The 23906-nt window shown below is 34.8% G+C and overlaps 1 protein-coding gene across 1 annotated transcript in view; it reads left to right on the top strand.

Moving 5' to 3' along the window:
* Nucleotides 1-23906, top strand: part of ush2a (Usher syndrome 2A (autosomal recessive, mild)) — a 378004-nt gene that overhangs the window by 313350 nt on the left and 40748 nt on the right. Inside the window, exons 57-62 of the mRNA XM_041252711.1 lie at nt 3869-3976; nt 4842-5025; nt 7693-7850; nt 10760-10918; nt 12026-12188; nt 19145-19499. Of these exons, the coding sequence (XP_041108645.1) occupies nt 3869-3976; nt 4842-5025; nt 7693-7850; nt 10760-10918; nt 12026-12188; nt 19145-19499 (1127 nt within the window). The remainder of the gene's footprint in view (nt 1-3868; nt 3977-4841; nt 5026-7692; nt 7851-10759; nt 10919-12025; nt 12189-19144; nt 19500-23906) is intronic.

Here is a 23906-nt window from a genome sequence, read left to right as displayed (position 1 = left end):
AGAAACCATTTTAAAAAAAGAACAGGACTTACAAATATAATGGAACAGTAAAAGCTGTTTTTTCTGTCGTTTTGTAGTTATCATTCAGAATTTATCCACATATCTATATTTCTGTCCGTTGATTCATTTTGTACATTTTGTACATGTTGGTAGATTTTTAAAAGGATAGTCGCTTTCACTGAAACATGAGCTAGTATGAATTACCAGATACATTAAAGGTGTATTTATATTACCTGAATTAAATGCATTACTTATACACTTAACTTGATCTATTGAAATGACTTAGTATGAAACATGTGTTACACAGTTAAAGAGTAGAATGTTAATTGCTTGTTAGTCTAGTAATTGTATGAATGTATAAAAGATGTGTCTCCACTTGCCCCAGGACCTCACTGAAAACTGACTTTGGTCAGGGAAATTCCATGCTGATTTTTTAAAATAATAGTAATAAAAAAATTACTTTGTGAAAATGAGTCAAGGTTACGATAGGACTTCTGATTAATAGATGCATAACATACAGTTGGCATTTTCAAGCAGTACAAACACTTGGTAATCTGTGGGTTACAATATCATAAAGTGATAGCGTTTTATATATATATATATATATATATATATATATATATATATATATATATATATATATATATATATATATATATATATGTGTTCTTGCTAGATAAACTATTTTACTAAATTGTAGCATGGAACCCTCTCACACATAAAACCTGTTTTATTTTCTTCAAAGCTTGCCAGCTGATCACTATTACTAGCAGCACTAAATGACTTATACCAACCATAAAACAAACCGGACAGTAGGTAGTAAACCTAATAGCCTTTCATTAGTTTATTCTAGCATATATAATTAGCTGAATGATTTGTTTTCACCACTCTCCCATTTGTGATGTCACACTGAAGAGCTCTTACCAGCTTCAGTGTAAAAGGGTCAAGTGGCAGTCATTGAGAGGCCACAAAACCTGTGATGGCCATTCCATCTGACTCCATTCGTCAAAACAACGTCTACTGCAAATGTTCCTGCTGTGTCAACCTAAACCCTTCTATTGATCTGTTAGTTTGTTGGGCTTCTAAAGGATTTAAAGATTTGTCTATATTGGGGTCCCTTTGATTTCATTTTTTCTTATGGGAGGGGGGTAGGGGCAGCTGCGATATTGAGATAACTAAAGGAATTTCTACTGTTCCCAAAACTACACTTTTTAGATTGGTCTTATCAGCTCCAATAACATTATAATGGCTGGGTATAAGACAGTTGTTTAACAGTTTGAGCCATTCCAGGTCTTACTGTGGACTTAATTTAGATTACTTTCAAAGTGTAACTAGCAATGGCTTGACTGCTATGAGAGTCTTACTTAGTCATTCCTAGACCGCTCCTTACATTTTTTATATAGTTGTGTTTTCATCATTGGTTTGAGGATACACTTCTTAACACATGGCCAGTGAATTTATAGGACAGTAATATATTCACAGGTGCACAATGTTTTTATAAAGTCTAGTGTACTTTATTACAGACCCAAACTTGTGTCTTTTCCTCAGTTTGATTTGTCTGTCATAGTTTTTGATTATGCCATAATAGGCCCATGGGGCACTTACAGCTGGTTTTAGAAGGTTGAACTATATGGATGAAGCCACTAATGTTATAAAAAGTCAGGACTGTTTTTGAATATGGAACCTTAAGAAAGGGGTTGTTACCACTTTGCTGATGTTTAATTAGGTTTGAACTTGGGAAACATTATCCTGTGAAATGCTTTGGGTAGTCTTTGAGCACGCTCATGATGTGTAATCCAGAAATCGCTTAATAATCCTCTCAGAGACAAAAAAAGCATTAAGTAATTGAATCTTAATTATTTAGAAGTGTTATCAATGCTTTAAGTAAACTGAAGCATTTTCTGCTATCTCTGAGTTAAATACCTCTGGGGACCCGGGGCAGCAGCCATCATCTTCTCGTATTCTCTAATGCAAACAGTAAATGGCAGCTTGTCAATAAAATACCTTTTTATATAATTTATTACTGAACACTTCTACACTCCTGTACAGAACAATTTGGATGACAGTTATGGCATTGTTTCACTTTGTGTTACCAGTACTTTACAAATGGACCCACTAATACTCCATGGGGTGAGTTAAAAGGATTAAGATTTTTGAGGTTCTGAGCTCTAAGGCAGGCTAAGAGTGCCCCCTTCAGCCAAGGTACATTTATTCTTACAAAAACAATGTTTTCTAAAAAATACTTAATTGGATAATGCAACTTTCTTACAGGAAAGGCAATATCAATATAAACTCTGTCCTGGAATGTTCATTTTTATGAATTAGGTATGGTAATAAATTATGAGAAAAAGTGGATATGTATTTTACCTTGAGACAGAAACTGTTATGACATGCTGGATGACCACAACAATTATCTGTACTGGAAAAACAGGCGATCCAACAAAGATATAATAGGGTTTGGATTGATTTGACCTGGCTTTGATTTTAATTACCATTATATAATTTATACAGCCACTCCCTTAATACTGTAAATATCTACATACTGATTCAATTTTACCAATTTGTAGCCTAACATTCCCATGTGTGAACATCAAAATTTGATGTGCCAAGAAATGAATAATATTAATACTGTAAATCTTAATAAGTCAAACATATGTTATAAAAATATATATTATTATATCAGGCATAGAACATCTTGGGTCATTTTTGTTTTGATTTTGTGGAAGATGTAACTAGAAAGAAAAAGGCTTTCACACAACATTTCCAGTATATATACTTTCTATACACATACTTTCTATACAAAAATAAATACGTATAGGCTCTCTAAATTAAAAAGAAAATACTGGACTAGACTGAAGATGTGGACTGAAAATTATTTGATATAACTCAATAAAATTTCAAAATTCCCACAGAACAACTCAATAAAAACCATTAGCAATGGACTGTAATATTATTTAAATGTCAGACCTCCATTGTGGCTTTACTGGTCTTTTCACCTTGGCGAATTCAGTGTCAGACAGTCAATAAACTTGTATATTTCAAAATGAATGTACATTTTAAAATAACTAAAATATTAGTATATTTTGTATTATGATTATTATTATAAAATATGTAATAATAAAGAACAAAAATATGAATTAAAATAATATTAATGTTGCCATTCATAATAAGCCAGAAAATAACAGCTTCCTTTCCTCATGTTTTAATTGTCCTTTTTTTTAAAAATTTTAAATATAAAAACATCTGTAAAATATTTTATAAAATATGTATTGGTTTCTCTGTCTCACAGATATATATATATATTATATATTATATATATTCTATATATATATATATAATATATATTATCTATATATATAATATATATAATTTGTCTTTATTAAAAACAATTTGTCAATGAAAAAATAATAATGTCTGATACCTGCGGGTTATACTCATTGTTTGCTATGCTTAAGATTTTTTTTTTTTTTTTACAAAATACATGCAGTAATGTCATATAAAATGTATCCTGTATCAAATTTACAATTTTAACACACACACACACACACACACACACACACACACACACACACACACACACACACACACACACACACACACACACTACTATGTCAATTAAATGCAAACTCGTGAGCAGTGAAATAAATGTTATCCCAAGGAAATCCTACAAGACATAATTAAACCACTAACATAGTTCATCTTTTCTTTTTTGATCTTTTATCATCTATTGATTTCATGGTATCATTTTTAGGAGCAGAGCTTGTTGTGAGTTTTGATTAAGAAGCCCCCATCAAGATAAAGCTGGGATATTGTGCTTTACAATATGCATGATTCATTTGCTAAGAGCTGTCTTTTTGCATTAATGCAGGTCTCCAGCCCCATACTAACTACAGCTTTATGGTAAAGGCCTGCACATCTGCCGGATGCAGTGCAAGTCAGCCATCTATAGGCAGGACTCTGCAAGCAGCTCCTCAAGGTAAGCTCTGTATCTGTCTATGGGTTTTTCTGTTTCACTGTTTAGAATATTATATATTTTATATATTGAATAGATTTCACATGTTCACATTTCTGAGACACACAATCTCATTTAAAAGGTCATAATGGAAGGAAGAAAACCTCTGATAAGTTACAGCATACACAATATTTGTGTTTATTTTTCCATAAGACACTAGAACTATTGAATAAGTTATCTTGATATTATCGTGTTGTGCTGAAAGAGTGATGAAAGAGTTAAATGCTGTTTTACACATCCAATAACCTCCCCCCCACCCCCTGTAAAAAAAAAAAAAAAAAAAAAAAAAAAAAAAACAGATTGAAGAATTATTTATGGAACTACTATTGTCTTAATAGCAACGCCACACTGGGACAGATGTCATTGGAGCAGATGTGAGCTCCCCTGCAGCTACAGTACAGTCTGTCAGGGCCTTTTCTCAAATGGTTTTCCATGATGACCATGCCAGCTCAGTTTTAATTTGATTTATTTCACGTTTATTTAAATAAGAGGCCCCACTTGGAATACAAAACTAAAATACAAATTCAAAGCATTACGAGTTACAAAAGTCAAAATAAACACCATAGGCACTGGAATCACTTTAAGTATGTAACAGTGATATATATTTTTCATAGAAATTGAATAGGGTTTTTTTTTTTTTTTACATAATAACAGTACTAATTATATCTTTTTGAATACTGTTCCTTGAGGAAGAAAACTACAAGATATTAAAGTGTGCCTGTATTCTAGTACTGTACAGTTGTCATCCTTTAACATGATTGTCTAGACTTTTTCCCAGATTTGTAAGTTCACATGTTTTAATTGCACCCTTTTGTTTTATAACACTTAGGAGTGTGGTCTGGCCCTCGCCACGTCGTTGTCAGCTCTGACGTTGTGGAGCTGTACTGGAATGAGCCAAGCAAACCAAATGGTATAATATCTCAGTACCGCCTGATGCGTGATGGCATGGCTATTTCCACTGCCGACAGAGGAAACTTGAACTACACAGACACTGGCCTGCAGCCCAACACCAGGTTATATCTTTAACAGATCTTTAACCAGCTATTAGGAGTTGATTATCAATGACACTTAATCCTATGTGTGTCTTAAGAAATCTTTTGACTATTCTTGCAAAGGGAAACCTCATTGATAATAAATCATTAAAACTTTTAAAGAAACCATCTGGAAAGCTTCCTAATAACAAACAGTGGTGTCTCTTGAGACTTATTGATTGAACTCCCTTGCCACTACCTTTTAAGGAGCTTCAAAAGCTTTGAAAATTTGATTAACGTTTGCTGTCATATATTGTAGGAAATGGATGAAGGGACCCCGTCAGTGCATTGCAGATCACTGTATTAAATAATGTTGTAGTTAACTAGACACTTTACAGTTACATATCACTATTTTTTAACCTTACTAAAGAGTAAACCATGCTACAGCATACTATAGTTTTACTATGGTATTATTTTTCATTTAGGTAACTGCAGCTCAATATTGCATTTTTTGGGGTAATATGTTCATACTTTTTTTTTTTACTGTTAGGTATGCAGTGTCTAATAAAATGTGTTTGACTTCTATTCTGAATCACCTAAGAAAAACTATACAGTCAGTTTGGAGTCCAATTTGCCTGTGATCTGAGAGTCACAAAGGCATAAAACAGCATCTAGAATAGTGGCCTCATTATGGTAAATATATATACTGATATATGAAACAGTTAAAGAAGGACAATTCATGCATGATCTGCTGCACTTCATTGATTATTTATAATGCTGCTGATTAGCTGTCACTTACCTAGCAATTGTATAAATTCCTATGATGACTGAAATATTAACCTTTATCCCCAAGGAAATCTATGTAATGCAGCACTTCTTTTTTTGAAAAAGAATTGTTTATTTTCTGGAAACCTTTGATGGTCAGAAAGCCATACTACAGACTTTGAGGTAAAATATATAGGATGAGAAGTTCAATTACAAGCAAAATTGACATGGTCTTTGATAAAATTGCTTTGTTCTTATTAAACCTTTCCTTACCACCATTAGTTATTTTGTTTGCATAGTGGGTAGTATTCCCCACTCCACCCTAAAATAATATACCATTAGCAGGGTTCAGAAAAAAATAATATATAATATCAATAAAGAAATAATTCCAAATGCTCTGTTCAACTGTGGGGCAACCCTATGTTATTATTAGGCTATCTTACAATTACATTAATGGCAATTTAGAATGGTACATATCTTTGATATAGACTTCTTGGCAATAAACACTTTTAAGAGTTGTCATGACCCACCCTTTTGTATGGATACATGATAGCATTTACAATGTAGTCCCTAACTTATAGTACAGGGGTAAATGTGCATCACTTAAAATAAGCAGTGCATCGGCGGGGTCTTTCATTTTGAAAACCTATAAATGAGTGTAATTAAAACCTTATGTATTTTTGACAAATGTAATTTGTTTAAATAGTTTACGTTAAATGGTAGTGACAATAAAAACTATATTGTATTAGGTCCTTTAATTTGTTTAAAAACGTATATATTAGTTTATTTCAAATATGTCTTCTTGTTACTGTATCCTATCATGAAAGTAGTAGTAAGAGCATGCCTATTAATGATCCCTTGATCAAAAACATACATTGGAGGATGTAAACAAACTATGATATCAATAAGGTCTGTTTTCAGATCAAGTACAGTGTGCAGAAGGCTAAACCTATGGGAGGCTTTCATAAATAGACACCAACGAATAAAAAAAAAATGAGCATAAGACATTCCATCTTTAAATTGATTTAAGAAAAATACTCCAGTCGTAGGGTCTAAAGGGTCTAAAAAATTTAAGTCAGTTGGAAAGCTTTTACGCTTTAAATACAAGTGGCTGTGCTTCGAGCACTTGGGTGCTTTATCTCTCAGGCTGCTGAGAGGGTGACTCAGAAATGGGAGTTTACGAAAGTTAGAATTAGTAAGAGTGGATGGTGTTTTGCAACAACACATTCTGACAAAGACTTACACACACACAAACTGAACCCTTGTGCTAAGGGACCTGCTAAGTTTAATAATAATCAATGAGAAGAATGAAGAATGGAAAGGCGTTTAACAAAACACTACAGTGTATGGCAGGCTGCGAGATTTGATTGAATTTTTTTTTTTTCTTACTATTTACCATTGACATACTCCCCTTGCAATAAGATTTCTAAATGGTTTCCAATTAAGAAAAGTAAATACAGTAGTATATTTTAGCTGTCCTTTTGGTCTTTTCAAGAATATCTGATTGCTGCATCCCGATATTATAACCCTATGTAAAGGGCTCTCTCAGTGATGTATTGGATTTGATTTGGAAATATACAATGTACATTACTTGTCATTAATTACTATAAAATATGAATTAATATTAGGGATGGTTGCGTTGACTGCACAACATGTCGATCCTGTTGGCAAGTTTTTGAAAGCTGATCCTGTGAGTGATAATCAGGATAATGAATGTCATTAGAAATAAGCTTTATTTAAATTTTTTTGATAACTAAATGAATATAGTAACTGAGTTAGTTGTGTAAAGTTGATTGTATATGCACAATTAAATCATTTCTAATATTGGTAGTTAATATGCATGGTTTTCCTAATGGAATATAAAATCTGTAAAAAGAAAAAAAAGGAAGAAAAAAAAGGAAATTCCAGCTTCTGACACTGTGTTTCTGTTGTCAATGTTGGTAGGTATGTATACGTGCTGGAAGCCAGTACAGGCGGAGGGAGCAACAGAAGTGAAAAATACGTGATTCAGACCCCAGTGGCTACTCCAGAGAGAATTCCAGTCCCACATAATGTTACAGGAGTTGGACCTCGTTCGGTCTTTGTCGCCTGGACCCCTCCAGGTACAGTAATGTTTACATCTTATCCACACTAAGCAGGATCTCAATTTAGTTATAAGTCACAGTGATTTATTCATGTATTGGTGGTCGTTTATTTGAAAACTCCATACTGATAATTTATGGGCATCGTTTTATGTAATTTAATGGGATGAACATGGTCAAACTACATGACTCACAGAAGAGTGACACGTATGGCTGATAGAATCAATTAGTATACAAACTTAAGTGACTGCTTTTCTAACCTATCTGTGATTTAGGGGGAATAGTTTTTAAATACACACACAATAATGCAGTACTTCTCAGCATTGTGAATTTCAATTTACTCGCTACTAGCTGTTGTTTAGACCATAAGAGCAGGTCGTAAATTATCAGCCAGAACAGCAGCAGGACCGTGATATATATGCACAGACGCTTTTTTCCTTTCTTTTTTCACCCCTAAAGATAAGAATAGTAGTGCATAAAGCATAAAGAGGTGTAAAAGTAAGCAGAATATTTGAGTGCACTTTAAAGTTTTACTACTTAACTTTGACTCTAATTTATGATGAACACGCAAGTATTCTATCATGATAATGATATTATCTATTAACCAAAATCATTATATGAGGAAAAATGGAAAGAACAAACTTAAAATCACTGCTGGCTTAGGAAATACCTTTGAACCAGAGTAAAATGCTAGAAGTCAGTTACAGATAGGAAAGGCAAATAAGTTATGTTCTTTGATGTTTCACGGTGTATTAAAACATACATATTGAAGTTTCTGAAGTAACCAACATTATACAATTCTGATCATAGATAAAAGGCATGTAATGCAAATGCCTCGATGTACCACTTGTTCAAAAGTTCCTTGAAATGCCAAACTTCTGATCACAAATCAAAGCGAAACCACACCTGCTTCAGACTTTTTGTCTATTGTAGTTGAATTGTATCTATAATGACCTGGCAGTCAGGTAGGGTTTTAAGAGAGAGTGTTAATCCCATTTAGATAAATGTTAACACTAGACACAGTGCTCACCATTAACCATGTTCACTGGACAGGAGAAATGTTTTGTGCTTGAATTGTTTGTGTTGTTTTGGCTGGCAGACCCCAGATACCATTAATATGTGTTACATTTTGTTAAATCAATGCCTGCATCTTATAGCAGATGGTCCCTATATAAGTTTTTTTTTTACGTAAAATGCATTTTATTGTAATTTTATTGCCTATGGTAAAATGCACATTAACATAATAATAATAATAATAATAATAATAATAATAATAATAATAATAATAATAATAATAATAATAATAATAATTTTTGTTTACAAACCCCAATAAAACTTGTAGCATTTTAATTTAACACATTCCTAACTGATGGAAATTCTAAGTAATTATTCTTATTTATTTTTTTATTTTTTTAGCCTCTACTACCTGTGTTCTTTGGATGCAGCTAAAACTGTACCGGATCTGCTTAACAATCTATATATGTTGAGTTTTTGCAGGTTTTACTTTTTACTGCCATCTCTTCCCCTAAACAATGTATGATTTACTTACTCTTGGGACAGACTTTGGAAAATGTACTTGTTTTAGATTTAAGACTGGGGTAATTCAATCTTGGCCAGGGATCAAGCCATAACCCTCTTCCCCAAATCTAAGATGGCTATATTGCTGCATGAGTGTTATTAACACTGGTGTTAACATAGTGCTTACTTAAATGTGTGGTTACTATGTCTTGTCTTAAAGGATTTTACAAATAAATACAGTATTCCTTGCTAAAATTGTCTATATATGATAAGTTGAAATGCAAACCTTTAAATGATAAAAAAATGATTTGAAAGGTTATATAGTTTTAGGTGGAAAGTATAAAACTCTAGACTGGGTGATTAGTGGTAAATAATGGAACTAGGGATCTGTGTGATTGAACATTTTGGCAGGTATATATGATCAAAGCACTGTATCATTTGAATGGGATTTGTATCTTAGCAAAAGACTACATCTGCTCAGGGATATAACAATGAAGGAAGTTGAATAATTTAAGTTTTTCATTTGTAAAGATAATCAGCCCATTCTGAATACATCTCAGCTTCATAAATGTTAAATAACCTATCAGCCTCCAGTTGTTGTAAATTATGAAACAGAGCAGTGATGGGAATATTAACAAACCAAAAACCGTATTCCTTTGCAGAACCTGGAAATGTGTTATGGCAGCCTGTCAGACTGTTGTGTGTAACTCTGCCACTAAATAACAATACTGCCATGTGCAGTTAGAATAAATTGGTTCACTTTCTTTTTATGAGGCCTGTGCTTCTGCTTTACACGCATATCAGCGGTGGGCTAATGAAGGCATGTGACTGCCCAAGTGGCTAATGTTAAAGGCCAAATGTCATAGATAAAAAGAATGTTCCTCTGTTTCAGAATAAGTAACAATACAACTATTCTGATTTCAGTATTTCTGATTTTAATGGGGTTCTTTATGTGAACATTTTGTATCTTTGAGAGTTGTTCAGGTTTAAATCGGATTGTAAATATTCTCAGAGCATTTTTGAAAAACAAATATAATATACACTCTATTGCTTTTTATTATGTTTCAGATCAGAAATGTGCTTTGACCAATGGATAGGAAACCCTATTGTGTCAAATAAACTTGCAGCACCAATCCTGTCTTGATCCTGTCTTGCCTTTAACTTTAGAATTAAAATGTATTATTTTGCAAGAAACATTAATTTAATAATTTTGAATATAATATGTTGTATTATCCAGAAAATAAAAATTATTAATGCATTTATTTAACAGTCATTCAAGCTAGTTTGTATCTTTTGCTTCCCAGGTTTACATTTTGATGGTCAAATAAACCATTTGGCACCCTTTTCACCCCATTCTACAAAAGAAAACTACATCTTATGATCAAACATTGTTTTGTATGTTTTCCTTAAAGGAGTGTTTAATACGACCATGCTGTTGGAGTACAATATTCTGCTAAACATTGGAAGTAATCAAGCATTAATCAGAGCAGCAGGGCATGATCAGTTCTTGTTGGTTGAGGGACTCCGCCCATTCACACAATATGAAATACGAATACAAGCATGTCAACAAGGTATGTCATCTAAACTCTTCTATACATTTGGTGATTAAAAACACTGAAGGCGATGGACAGGATTTTTTAAATGCTGACGGCCCCTATATTCTGTATGTAAATATATATTTTATGGCTTCTACACATCAACTGCTAATTGTACATGCTTCACCAACTATAGACGTCACCTCCGAAACTACTGGCGACCTAGCATCAGTTTTAGTGCAAGAAGCAATTTGAGAGTCCACCAAAAAGATGTGATTAACATACCTGACTGCACCACATTAATTTTAGTACACGTTAAAAATGACATTGTTTAAAACAACCCATTGTCCAGTTTTGTTTTTCTAATTTGGAAAAAAATATCCAAATATTGAACTAGCAGTAAAGACACACAGTAACAATGCAACTGTTTTATTTAAAATTTCAAATAAGATGGGGCAACGAACAAACCAAATGTACCCTTAAGATATCTTACAAAATTGTAGTATGAATACCAGTATATTACACAGCAAAGAATATCAACAGAGGCCTTCTAATTTGAAGAGTAGCTTCCAAGGTTTCAGTAGGCTAATATGGTATATTAAAGAATTAACAATTTGACTGTGGTGATATCTGAAATGATACCTGTTTTAGTAAGCTTGGTGAGTGCATGCTTGTAAGCCTGTTAACATCTCTTATTGATGCAGTTACTTAGGCAGCTATAGTACAGAGCTTGGCTCTTCTTGTCCATTCCATTACAGGATTTGGTTCCAGTCAGGTGCTTAATTATTCAATTGACCCTGTTGAATTTAATATCAAAGTAACAAAGCTCACACTACGCACTAGCGGTCAACCAAACATGCTGTTTGAAACCAGAAGCTACTGTAAAACAAGTACAGACAGGGAATTTTGCAGTTTATTTATTGCTTCTTCTTACTCCACAGGTTGAAAGTGTAGAACTAATACAGTACACATCCATTGTCATTGATATGATTCAGAATTACAGAGATTTCTAACTTATGAACACCTTCAGTTCCTAGTATGGTTGTAACTATGTGGTTATGTAAGGTGTTTGAACAGCAACACTAACTAACCACAGGGGCAAAGATGAATATTTCTTCCTTATTAATGCATTGTTTCCTATAGATGGCTGTGGCGTTGGTCCGAGGGCATACATAAAGACAGATGAAGCTCCACCTGAAGATATTAAAGCACCTACAGTTACTGCATCTGGGTCTTCTGTTATTGAAGTCCGATGGGCCCCCCCAAGAGAACCCAATGGTGTCATCACTAATTACTTCATACACAGGTAACAAATGGGTAAACAGCCATCTACAACCTACTATCTGAACAACAGCGTGCTGACTGTACAGACTGTAGATAATTTGATTACTGCTACCACAGCTATAAATATCCAATATAAAACTGCAGTATGCATCACTCTTTTCTTTCTCTAGCCTGAAGACCATTCAAATCAGTTATATGTTGTTTACTTTTAAACAGACAATGAAACATTGTTAGCTTAAGTGTGATGGCAAAGTATGTGGGTCTGCTGATTAGGCTAAATGCCATCTGTATTTACTGCATAAGAACTTTAGGACTTAAATAATTAGAATTAGGACTCAAAAATTAGGTTGGCGGGTGGGGTGTAGTTGAAAGTGCCTAATTAACATGGAGAAAGAAATAGCATTATATCATAATTGAGATGTTCCACAAATAGGAGATGTACAGTATTTATTAGATGTAATTAGGATTTATAGATACTGATTGCTTACTTGCTAGAGGTTTTTTTTTTTTTTTAAATTGTATTGTTTTTATATATATATATATAAAAACATACATACAGTCAAACCTGCGACCACCTGGTCTAAGTGACCACTTTAAATTCCTCCCAATTATATTTTTGCTTTTATTTAACTGTATTAAGCGACCACCTGTCTAATGCGACCAGCGACCATGATTCACTTACCCAGCAATGGACTCAAACCTGTGTTATGCACCCTACATAGGGCTGTTGTTAGAAGGAAAATATGGTTTTCAATAGTATGTCCTAAATTCAGAGGAACACGGTAACCATTTTAGCTGTCTTTTATTTGTAATCAATAAAACTGTTTTGTAAAGGGACAGAGAAAACGTGGAGAAACAAAAGGCCCTCCCTGGATGACAGAAAAAAAGTTATTAAACTTGTAAAGACAGTAAGTGCCAGAAAAACTGCTGAAAAATTTGGCACTAGAAATACGCAGATACAGCATTTTAACACGGAAAAAAATACCGTATTTTGAGCCGATTCAATATCTTAATTAAACTGTTAATTACTAAACAAAGTTGCGTCTTTTTACCTTGATGTCCTGATTGACTTGTTTATTCTGTTTCACCTTCTTCATTAATCACTTCCCCCAAATTCTACTTTAACTTGCATTTCGTTCTCGCACTTGTCTGGGGAACTAAGTAGCTTCCAATGTGTCTTTCATGTGGTGTTGTTCTTTCCTGCCAATTTTCACGGAATGTTCTCAGGATGTAGCGGCTAAAGACTTAAAGGCAAACCTTTAAAAGCAAAGTAAACACCAAAAAATTCAAGCCATACTTATAACAGTATGAAAACAATATGCATGGTAATCGATAAAGATCTTATGCTTATGCTGGTGTTGGTTTCAGGATGCATTGAATCAGTATGTACCTGAAAGGCAGACACAGGCATTGCAATTTGCAAACGATTTAAAACATTTTTTGTGACCTGAGACAGGCAACCATTCATTACTTTCACAAAATAATTTGTTTTGTAAATGCATGATCTAAATGAATGTTATTAAATTACATACTTCCTTTTGTTCATATTACATTTTCTGGCTTATACAGTCTATGTAAGATTGTGGCAGGGTAGGGCCCTGTCTGTAAATATTGTTGTGTGGTGATTTGGTGGTGGTTGGCAGGGATGGGGTTAATTTCCTATCCCTGCTAAAATACATGGAAGAATGTGGCTGGAGCTAATTGAGTAATTGATAATTAGGCTCCAGCCAAATGCTAGGGGAAATTCCTTTGTTTGGAGGAGGTGTTTTGGGGTGAGTGTTTCTAAATTTGTTTTGTGTTACAAAGTTCAGGGAAGGCTCTGCCCATTCTGAACAGTTTTTGTTTGACCCTTTATTTTTGGCTCTGTGAGCAGAGTTTTTGTTTGACTTTTTGATTTATTTTTTTGTTGATTAAAACAGCGCAGCAGCGCTTTAACTGCAGTTTTACTGTCTCCGAGTCTCTGTCCTTCCAGCTATCCTGTCACAAAGACATACATAATTACAGGAAAGTATTTCAGAGACAAATAGAAAAGTTATGGGCCCTCTTTTAAGAAACCACCTGTGTTAAGAGGCCACTATTAGACTGTCCCTTGAGTGGTCTGTTAATACAGGTTTGACTGTATATATAGTATTTACAGCACAGTACATAGAAATAAGCTTTACATAGATGTTTTATGATATAGTGTTTTATGATGATGAGTGTGTATGTGGGTAGTTGGGATGTGATGGTATAAAATTTTGACGGTATGGTAACCCTCAAAAAATATACCACGGTTATCATATCGCAGCGATCTCGGTTAAAGCAGGCAGGCACATCACACAGGACGAGGCAATTCACACACAGGCAGAGGGCGGGCACAAACCCAGGACCTCTCGCACTAAAGCATTGCACCAATACCACTGTACAAAAGAGCCGGCTCCTTTGCAAGGAGCATATATCAGGCTTATGTCTTCATATGTGATTATGTCACCTATCAGCCCTGCTGCTGCCTTCCCCCATGCACGCTACAGTGTAATGCCATTTTTTTGTAATCCGTTTTTAAATGGCTATTTAAAGAAATACACTGTGGTCAAGTCATTTTTTAACAAAAAAAAAACTGTACTTTAAAGTTTTAAAACAAATCTTAATGTTAAATTGTTGTAGTTAAATTTCTGCTACAAAACATATTGATAAAATAAAAAGCATGATACAGTAAATGTCATCTCTCGCAGCAGGTGCTGATACGACCAGTGGTAGTTTGAAACCATGAACGCCTACCCTCGCTTAGTATTGCTTAGTGCCAATTGGTTGAAATGCTAAGAGCCAGCACCTGCATGGCAATTGGCTGAAATAGTTACTGCATCACTGTCTTGCTCATTCATAAACTAAAATTATCGGGAAACAAACAAAACCCCAAAATGCCAGTGCGACTCACCAATGGACAAACGGTGAATACAAAAACGCGCCAATACCGTGAACTCGGTAATCGTGGTGTAGAAAAATAGTTACAGTTTCAAAACCGAGGCAGCTTATACCACGGTTTACCGTAAAAGCGGTATACCGTGACATCCGTAGTGGGTAGTGTTGGAACAAGGATTAACTATCTTTATCGACATTTTTAAAATCTTTTTAAATCTATCTTTATTTGTTTTCTATTTATGTGCAACCTTGATTTATTCAATTGTGAAAAGAGGGTAACATTTGATAATTTTATTGAATATAGCATGGCAAAAACTCAACATGATATGGCTGATGTCATGAATTGGGTTTCTCTGTGATCTGCATGGAATACAGTGGGTAAAACATTCACTCTGAAACTTCAGTGGTCTGTACTGTTGGAGCACATTTTTAGTTTTTCCTATTTAATATCTTGACAATATAATGATAAAATATGTGCATAACAGCCTCATCACATGACCTACCACTAGGGATGCCAAGGACGCGCAGTCACTTAACTATGACCTAATGTTCACTGAGCCATTATTTCAGTGGCTCATAACTGGATCCAGCTCTGCTAGAGAGCTACAGCCAGCACTCATCCACCCTGCAATCTAGTAATTGAATCCAGCTGAACCGTTAGTCAGAAGCCAGTGTGCATCCAGTTATCGGTCGTGATGGTTTTACTGTAGCTTTGAGCTATGCTGCCAATATACATCCACCCTGTGAAGACACTGTACAGTTAACTACAGAGCTCTGACCTCAAAGGACTGCAATATCAACTTGTCTATTCTGGTTCACCACATCTAGCTGTTGTGATAACAATAATTGCATAACTTACCGTACCACTGTTTGTGAATGTGTTGTCTTGCTGAAATATTAGGTTCTGACCACACATGGTTGAGAAGTGGTAAAACTGTGGGTTGCAAGGTGATTTTCATGAGTGGTAATCAACTGCTATATTGCCCTGGTCATCAACATTTAATGAAAGTGTTATGGTGTTTTTTCTGATTAGAACAGAGTTCTGTTTGTGCAGTGTCTATCAGGGCTCTTGTCTCATTCAGCTTGGCTCTCATATACCTAGCTGTGAAGGGATTTACTGTCCAAAATCAGCATGGTTTTATCCCTGCTCTTTGCAGTATCCTTCTCATTGAATGGCATCATAACATGCATCCTGCAATTATACTATTTTAAAACATGGTACGTGTAAAAGATGTTTACATTTTGAACCCTCAGGATTGTGCATATGTTATATATCATGCTGGTTGAATCGTGCATGCAGGTGTATGGGGAAAACAGAATTAAAATTATTAACTGCTGAAAATAACAGCTGTAAATAGCATTTGATGTTTCTTGGTTCCATCTAATTATTCTAGGCACACTCAAACTCTGATATAAAGAGGAATATGAAACAGAATACCATACTACCTAGCTGACTCAAAAGCAATAAAGCTTATACCAATGTGACACAATCACATCACAATCATAATGGTAGCATGTTTGATACCTCTGAGTACAGGGGAATAGTGCTGACTGACACAGACACATTTTGTTCTTTATTTAAAGTGAAATGAAAATGGTGCACTCGGTCTCATGATACAATCATTACATTCTCTTCTATAGACATGACTCACTTGACAGTTATTTCTTTTGCAGTTAAAAAGCCATTCAGACAACAGCAATGCAAAATCTTTATTCATTTGCAGCAAACAAAAAAATAATGTAGTCTTGTTTTTTAAATCATTTTCAATCATTATAAAGGGATCAAAAATAATGTAAAGTATTAATCTCGAATTGTCTCACGGTCAAGTTACATTTCACACAGTGAAATAGAATTCCTTTGGGCCTAATTCAATTATATTTTAGCTGTGGGAAAAAAAATAGGATAATTTATTCTAATTGCATTAACACTATTGAATCAAAACTAAAATGGATCCAAATCTTCTCTGTTTTTGTAATTCATTAAAACACCTTTTTCCAAACTAAAAGTTCATTGAAATAGGCCCTTCGTGTCAGTTTAACATTACCAAATGGTCTTCAGTGGCAATGCTTTGGGCACTGCAATGACTGGTAATGTGTTGCAGTGGCATCTCAGTACCAGTATGTTAGTGTTTCAACCCAAACAAAACTGCTCACTGCATTTAATAATTCAGGGATGGAAATAAGACTTCCGTTGCATAGCAGTTAAAGCCGTTACTGGTTTTACTATGTGTTTAATAAGACATACTGAGCTTGTTACCTAGAACATACACTGTCGCTAATCAGGCTAATTCTAAACCTGGGAGGGGGGAAACTGCTATGCAATAGGAGTTGTATTGCCATCCCTGTAATACACACTGATATATGCATTTTTGCCATGTTTTAATTCATGAAAATACGTGTGAATAATTGTATATCAAGGCATTTCAAACTTTACTTTATTGTTCTTCCATAGTTTAGCTACCAGTATTTATCTTTATCAGAGACAATACACCAGGTTACAGTCTAGTTTAATTAGATTTCCCAGGTGTGGTTTTACTTGTAGGGACATCAATACATTGACACTTCAGAATAATACTGATCAGCTGACATTCTGGGAATCTACACATAACTTACATAATCAAGCTAGAAGTCTTAACAACTGTCAAACATAATTTGGGTAATAACTGCTTTAGATTTGCAACACAATTTAAACAACTGTTAATTAAATAATTTATTTAAAATGACATCTTAAAAAAACAAGCAAGGCAATCTCCGTATTTACATTCCACACATGAGTCTCAGAGTGTTCATTTGGCAGTAAGTGCATTGAGCTCAGTGCATTGTGGAGGCTTTAGTTCCTTAAAAGTGACTTAGCGGGACTTGTACAACTTCGGTGCACATCTTTGCTTAATGGACTGGAATTTCATAGTCAGTATGCGATTACAAAACAAAAACAAATCAGAGATCTGAGTTATCAGCTGTTCAGTGTTAGTTTATATTTTTATGTATTTTTGAAACTGCAGTATCATCAGCAGTAAACTAAACAGAGGTGTTTAAAGGAGAGTGGATTACTGGGCATCACACACATCAATGTAACATTGCACGCTAAATATGTCTAGACATCTTACAATTAAACTTTTTTTTTTTTTTTGCTGAATGATAAGTGGACAGCATATTTAACCATGTGCTATAGTTTACAACCCAGCATGTAGGAAACATGTCCTGCTGTTCATAGTTTATTTGTTTTCTCATTCTGCTATTATGATTACAGGATATTAGTTGGTCTTGTGTTCCCCATTTCTCTCTCTCTCTCTCTCTTTCTCTCTCTCTCTCTCTCTCTCTCTCTCTCTCTCTCTCTCTCTCTCTCTCTCTCTCTCCTCATTCAAAGAAAATTTAAAAAAAGTATGATGGAGCAGTCAGGAGGCATATTACCCGAGGCTGAATGTCATTTTGTGGACCAGCATGGAAGCCAGTTGTTCTAATGCCGGGAATTAATGAGGCTTGCAAAAATATACATGGTTAACACGCATACTCTCTTTGGTATGACTTTTGAAAACCTTGCATTGTTAACTAATGTTATATATTAATTGTTAAATACATTTTAAACTGGGTCTCACATTAAATACTTTACCAGGCTTGGCTGTCATCATTGCAGAAACCCAATTTTGGGAATAAAATTAAGCACAAGTATCACACACAGTCATTCTACATTGGTTGTAAATGGATCCTTTTTAACCTTTATTAAAACATTTTACCAGTTGAGGAAGATGGGTCAGTTATCATATCCATTTAGTGATCAAGATATTTGGAGTTAAATGGGCAAAGAATGAACCATCCCTGAATGCTTGTCATTTCAAGAAAATGTATACATTCTGAGGTACAGCTTGCACATTTACATCATTTCATTTATTTTTTCCAACAAATGCCTTACTTCCCACCAGCACAACTTCAAAATTATCATCAATTTATTTAAATTTGTTTAACTCAGAAATGCAACCTTATCAAATTGTCCTTTTAAACCCATTTGCCCAACAGAGATGAATACCTCTATGAACAAAATACTTCAACTAATAGTTATTTGGTGGTGTTATTGTTTTACAGGCGACCAGTTGGCACTCAAGATGAGCTACTTGTTTTCATCTGGTCTGAGGGTGCTTTGGAGTTTATTGATGCCTCTGACATACTCCAGCCCCACACTGAATATGAATATCGAGTGAGAGCCCGCAACACCAGGGGATCTGTGGACAGCCTGTGGTCGTCAACGCAAACCCTGGAAGCACTGCCACAGGGCATGGCAGCTCCCTCGGTTCAGCCCACGAGTGCTTACTCTGTGTTTCTCAATTGGACGGAGCCTGCTTCTCCCAATGGGATTATAGCTCAGTACCGAGTGGTCTATCAAAAAAGAAGCAGCGATCCAACTTTTAACACGTCTCCTGTAACAGCAGTCACTGTGCCGGTAAGGTACTAGGTTTTTAATTTGTTGCACGGTGATATTTGAAATCTGATAACTACATTTTAAATAAAAAAATAATAATAATTATATCAATCTGAAATATTATTTTTGGAGATAACTCACATTGCATATCAGTTTAAATCAGTCCAGGTTTTAATATATTAGCTGACACTGAGCTTGTTACACATACTTTGGTTTATTACACTCTCAATAAATATGCAATGGATCAAACTAATATGCTTTGGGAGTGTATTATTATTATTATTATTATTAGTTCTTTACAGTTCAATCTAAGCACAATAGCAGTTGTTTTACAATTTTTATTGTCCTGCTGCCAAAAGTAACTAACCAACCACTAGAACTTTCTTTCTTGAGTTTCCCATAGGAATGTCAGTTTGATTAAAAAAAAAAAAATCCTCAGCCACTGCTAGTATTTAAGTAAAATCCAGCAACATGGTCAAAACTGCACATTTGTAAATATATCCTTAGTGTAGTGCTGTAGGGACATGTCTGCCTGCTCTGCAAATGGAGCCTGGCTCAGTTGGCAGAGGCTTGTTGGTTTTTTAACCTGGAGACCAGGATTCAATATGCACTTCCTTAGAAATTACGTTAAGGACACTGATGTAACATCCCTGCAGATCCTTACCTGTTGACGGTCAGGTAAGAAACAATACAACTTCTCTGAAGACAACATGTTTTTCATTCAGCTTTTATGTTCTTTTGTTATATTTTTTAACTAGTACCTGCTATTATTATAGAATAGTTCTAGCAGTTTTATATTTGAGTATAGGTACTTGCAGTTCATACTGGTCTGTGTGATGGCCAGCACATATGTTTGTTTTTACTTTAATTGCAGATCAGGAGCCATCTGTTTGCTGCAGGATAGGCCTCCAGGCTGATATGGAGACAGCCTGTGGCAAAATCCTTTAGGACTTGAATAAGTCGTTGCACTTTCTTATCATGCCTGGTGCCTGCAAACTGTATTCTTTTGCAATATGTGTCAAAAGGCACAAAACTGAACTTGGCAGTTTGGTAAACAATATGACATGCTGTAGCTCACCAGAAAGGCCTGTTTCAAATCTTTTGAGATCCAAACACTTTATGATCTAAATGTGTTTTCAATACTGTTTTCTGGTAGTACCAGGTTGTATTTGCACTGGCAGGAGAACATTCCTTTATTTTAAAATGACCTGGACAAACCAAGCATTCTGATTGGCTTTCCATGCAATGATATCGGTGCAACCGGACAGATTTATTTTTGTAAAAAATATATAAGCACCATAATATATTTGATGATCTGTTTTTTCTTTTTTTTTGTGTGTGTGTGTATTATTCATTGTGTCGGCACAAGTGCAGGGAATAATGATTTAATTCATTAAGTTGACGTCTCTTTTTAGATAATAATTTTGATAGTGTATTATCAGCAGTCTCTTCATTTCCTTCATTGTACATTGTGTGTATGATTGTTTGACATAAATTAAGGGTACTTGTCTGACTATACTGCAAATTCTAAATCTTGACTGTCTGTGCTCGAGATACCTTAGCTTATCAGCAATGTTAATGATTAACACATATTGTCCCTTACAGAAAATATCTAGTTCATGTTCTTATTGGAAACAGTGAAAATCCTGACTACCAGGAAAGGTTAACCATGAATCATAATGACTTATATGTCACATGCAGATTTACATACCGCATAAGTAGACCTACTCACCGTTTCAATTGTTTTAGCTATTCTACATACAGCAGAATATTGTTCCATAAAAATTAAACCAAAATGGCCACACATAAAAGCCTTGTTATTTCCCAGTGGATACAATCTTTGCACCACAAAGACTAACAAATTAGAGAACCCTCATTAAGAAGTGACCAGTTGTTCATGGTTCATTGCCAGTCAAAGTGAAATTCAGCAGCTGTTCTGGACAAGTGACCACTTTAAGTGCTCTGTCATAACCTAATGAATACAATGGGAATAACATTAGCACGAGAGGTCAGCTGAGATTATTGGTCAGTGACCGGTTTATTGAAGTTCAGAGACCATTAACATTGATGGAGAAATCATTTCAACGTCAGAGTAATTACCTTGGGTAATAACTGTTCCCGTGTGCACAGGTGTGATCAGATTATATCATAATGCTGTGGTCTTAAGAATTACTTTTGAAGTAATATTTAAAAAAAGGAAAAAACAGCTGCATCAACGTATAGCTGAAAAACTCCACTGTGCTGTATGCCAGTCAAATAGTTTAAATGTAAATGTCATATTGTATCTGTTTTGGAACAACCATTTTATCAGTGTATTCTATTATGTTTTTTAATTATTTAAAACTGTAAGTTGAAAGGAAAGTTGAACTGAGTTTACTCTTATCTTGAACATGTTATCTGTTATTTGAACAACTTTTTTTATTGTTTAAATACCAATTAATGTTTTCTGAATATATTTGGTAAGTATTTTTTAAATTACCTTGAACACTTCAATATAAAACAATTTGAATATAAAAAGTGTATAGAATCCATATTATTAGATATCTCTCAAGTGAATATATAGCTAATCCTGTGTAACATAAAAGACTGTTTTTATCACACAAGAGAGGATAGCCATGTGTTGAAGCTACAGGTTTATGTCAAGCCACCATCACGTGTGTGGTAAAAATCCACTGAACCATAGTCTTCTTTATACAAAATGTGAAAAAAACAATATTATAGAGACTAAACTAAAAGGCAAAGGAGCTGTTTCTTCAGGGTGTGGAATGTAAATTATGCCAATTATGATCTCCACCTGCTGTAATTTCACATAAAATGTATCATCACGTATGCTATACTGTATTTTTTTTTTAACTAAGCAGGTAACAATCATGGGGTTTCCATGCGTGTTATTTTTTAGCTCGAGGCATTTGCTCGAGAAAAATGTCTCGTGTAAAATGCTTTTTTGGGTTTCCATTCGCTCAGTTTATTTTACTCAAGTAATCAGGCTTTTCACCCGAAGTCATGCAAATGAATGGGTAAGGTGGGGGGTTGATATGTAAATTAGCTATGCGTAAAGTACTCGTGCTGTTTTTGAAGATCACTAGTGAAATTTTGTGAAAATGTGGTTTCCATGCACAGAGAACTGGTACACGAGTGAATCAAAGCTGCTGTAATAAAGCAAAATACCTTGTGCCTGGCTGGTTAATAATGTGTTTTACTGCTCTTGCCCAAATTGTTTTTCAAATGTCATTAGTAGTGAATATTGTTTCAACTAATTTACGATTTACAACTCATTAATTAACAATGAACTTGGAGAGAGGTATAAAATGAAACTGACCACAGGTATTGCAGATCACCATGGCTGAAAACCAGCGGAGATGTTATATATAGGTGCACCATTAGTTTGTTCCCAAAATTACCACTGTCTGCTGTATCCTACACAAACTCTTGTCAACAACAAAATAAGGTGTTCAGGAATCAGTGGCTGCCTGTGAGACAGACGGGGAAGGCTACCAGTGTTACCAAGTCTCACGAGAAAAAAAAAGCAGCACTGCCTTTCAAAACATGCAAACCCATGTTAGAGTGTGGGTGTTTATGCAAATTCCAACCCGCGACAAACAAGCCCAATCCTGCTTATTATATGCAAACTTGGCAATTGAAGGTTACCTCAGCTGCTATTTTCAGTTAGACAGCAGCGATCTGAGGAGGCCTGTGTTGTGAGAGATTCTCTCCTTTACTCCAAGTTGTGTTGGGTTTACTGTTGTGTTAAATATTACTGATGCAAACAAATAAAACACAATCAATATGTTCATTTGCAATTTTATTTGGTCAGTTCTGAGAGGGCATCAACAACTTGTTGGATGTTGTTGCGCTGTTTTGGGTGATCGAGCTGGCTCATGACGTCCAGTTTACCAGCTATATTTACTAACAATATTGTCTTTGGTCATAGATGGGATCAAAAAAAGGATGGGAATTAATTCAGTTAGACATTTAAGCAGCTCACTTGCTCTTCATGTTTAACTTCAGCGTAGTTTTTACAGCAAGGGTATTCTCAAACAGCTGTTTTAATACTATAACAAGGGCATAACGCAGTTCATGGTAAATAGTTTTATACAAAACTGTATACCCACAAGTGATATACAACATGGCAGACCAGACATAGCAAAAAAGAATAATAAAAAAGCCACCCGTATTATCATTAAGGTGAACTACACCACTGCTAACCATAAAATCGCCCATCAGCCACTACTTTCTGCCGTCTTGGAATCCACAGTAACCACTGACCTCCCTTGCAATATTTATAGTTAAGGATAAACACGCTCATTAACATTTACACGTGAAATGCAGGTTTCCATACGAAACTGGCCATGGATCTTCACATGTGTTTTGTCATTTACACGAGTAAATGAGATTTACCCTATCCCTCTCTTTGGTTGTTTTTTCCGG

The sequence above is a fragment of the Polyodon spathula genome, chromosome 6, assembly GCF_017654505.1.
Source record: "Polyodon spathula isolate WHYD16114869_AA chromosome 6, ASM1765450v1, whole genome shotgun sequence".
Taxonomy (NCBI): Eukaryota; Metazoa; Chordata; class Actinopteri; order Acipenseriformes; family Polyodontidae; genus Polyodon; species Polyodon spathula.
The sequence above is the reverse complement of the archived record's forward strand: the minus strand, read 5'-3'. Positions and strand labels throughout refer to the sequence as shown.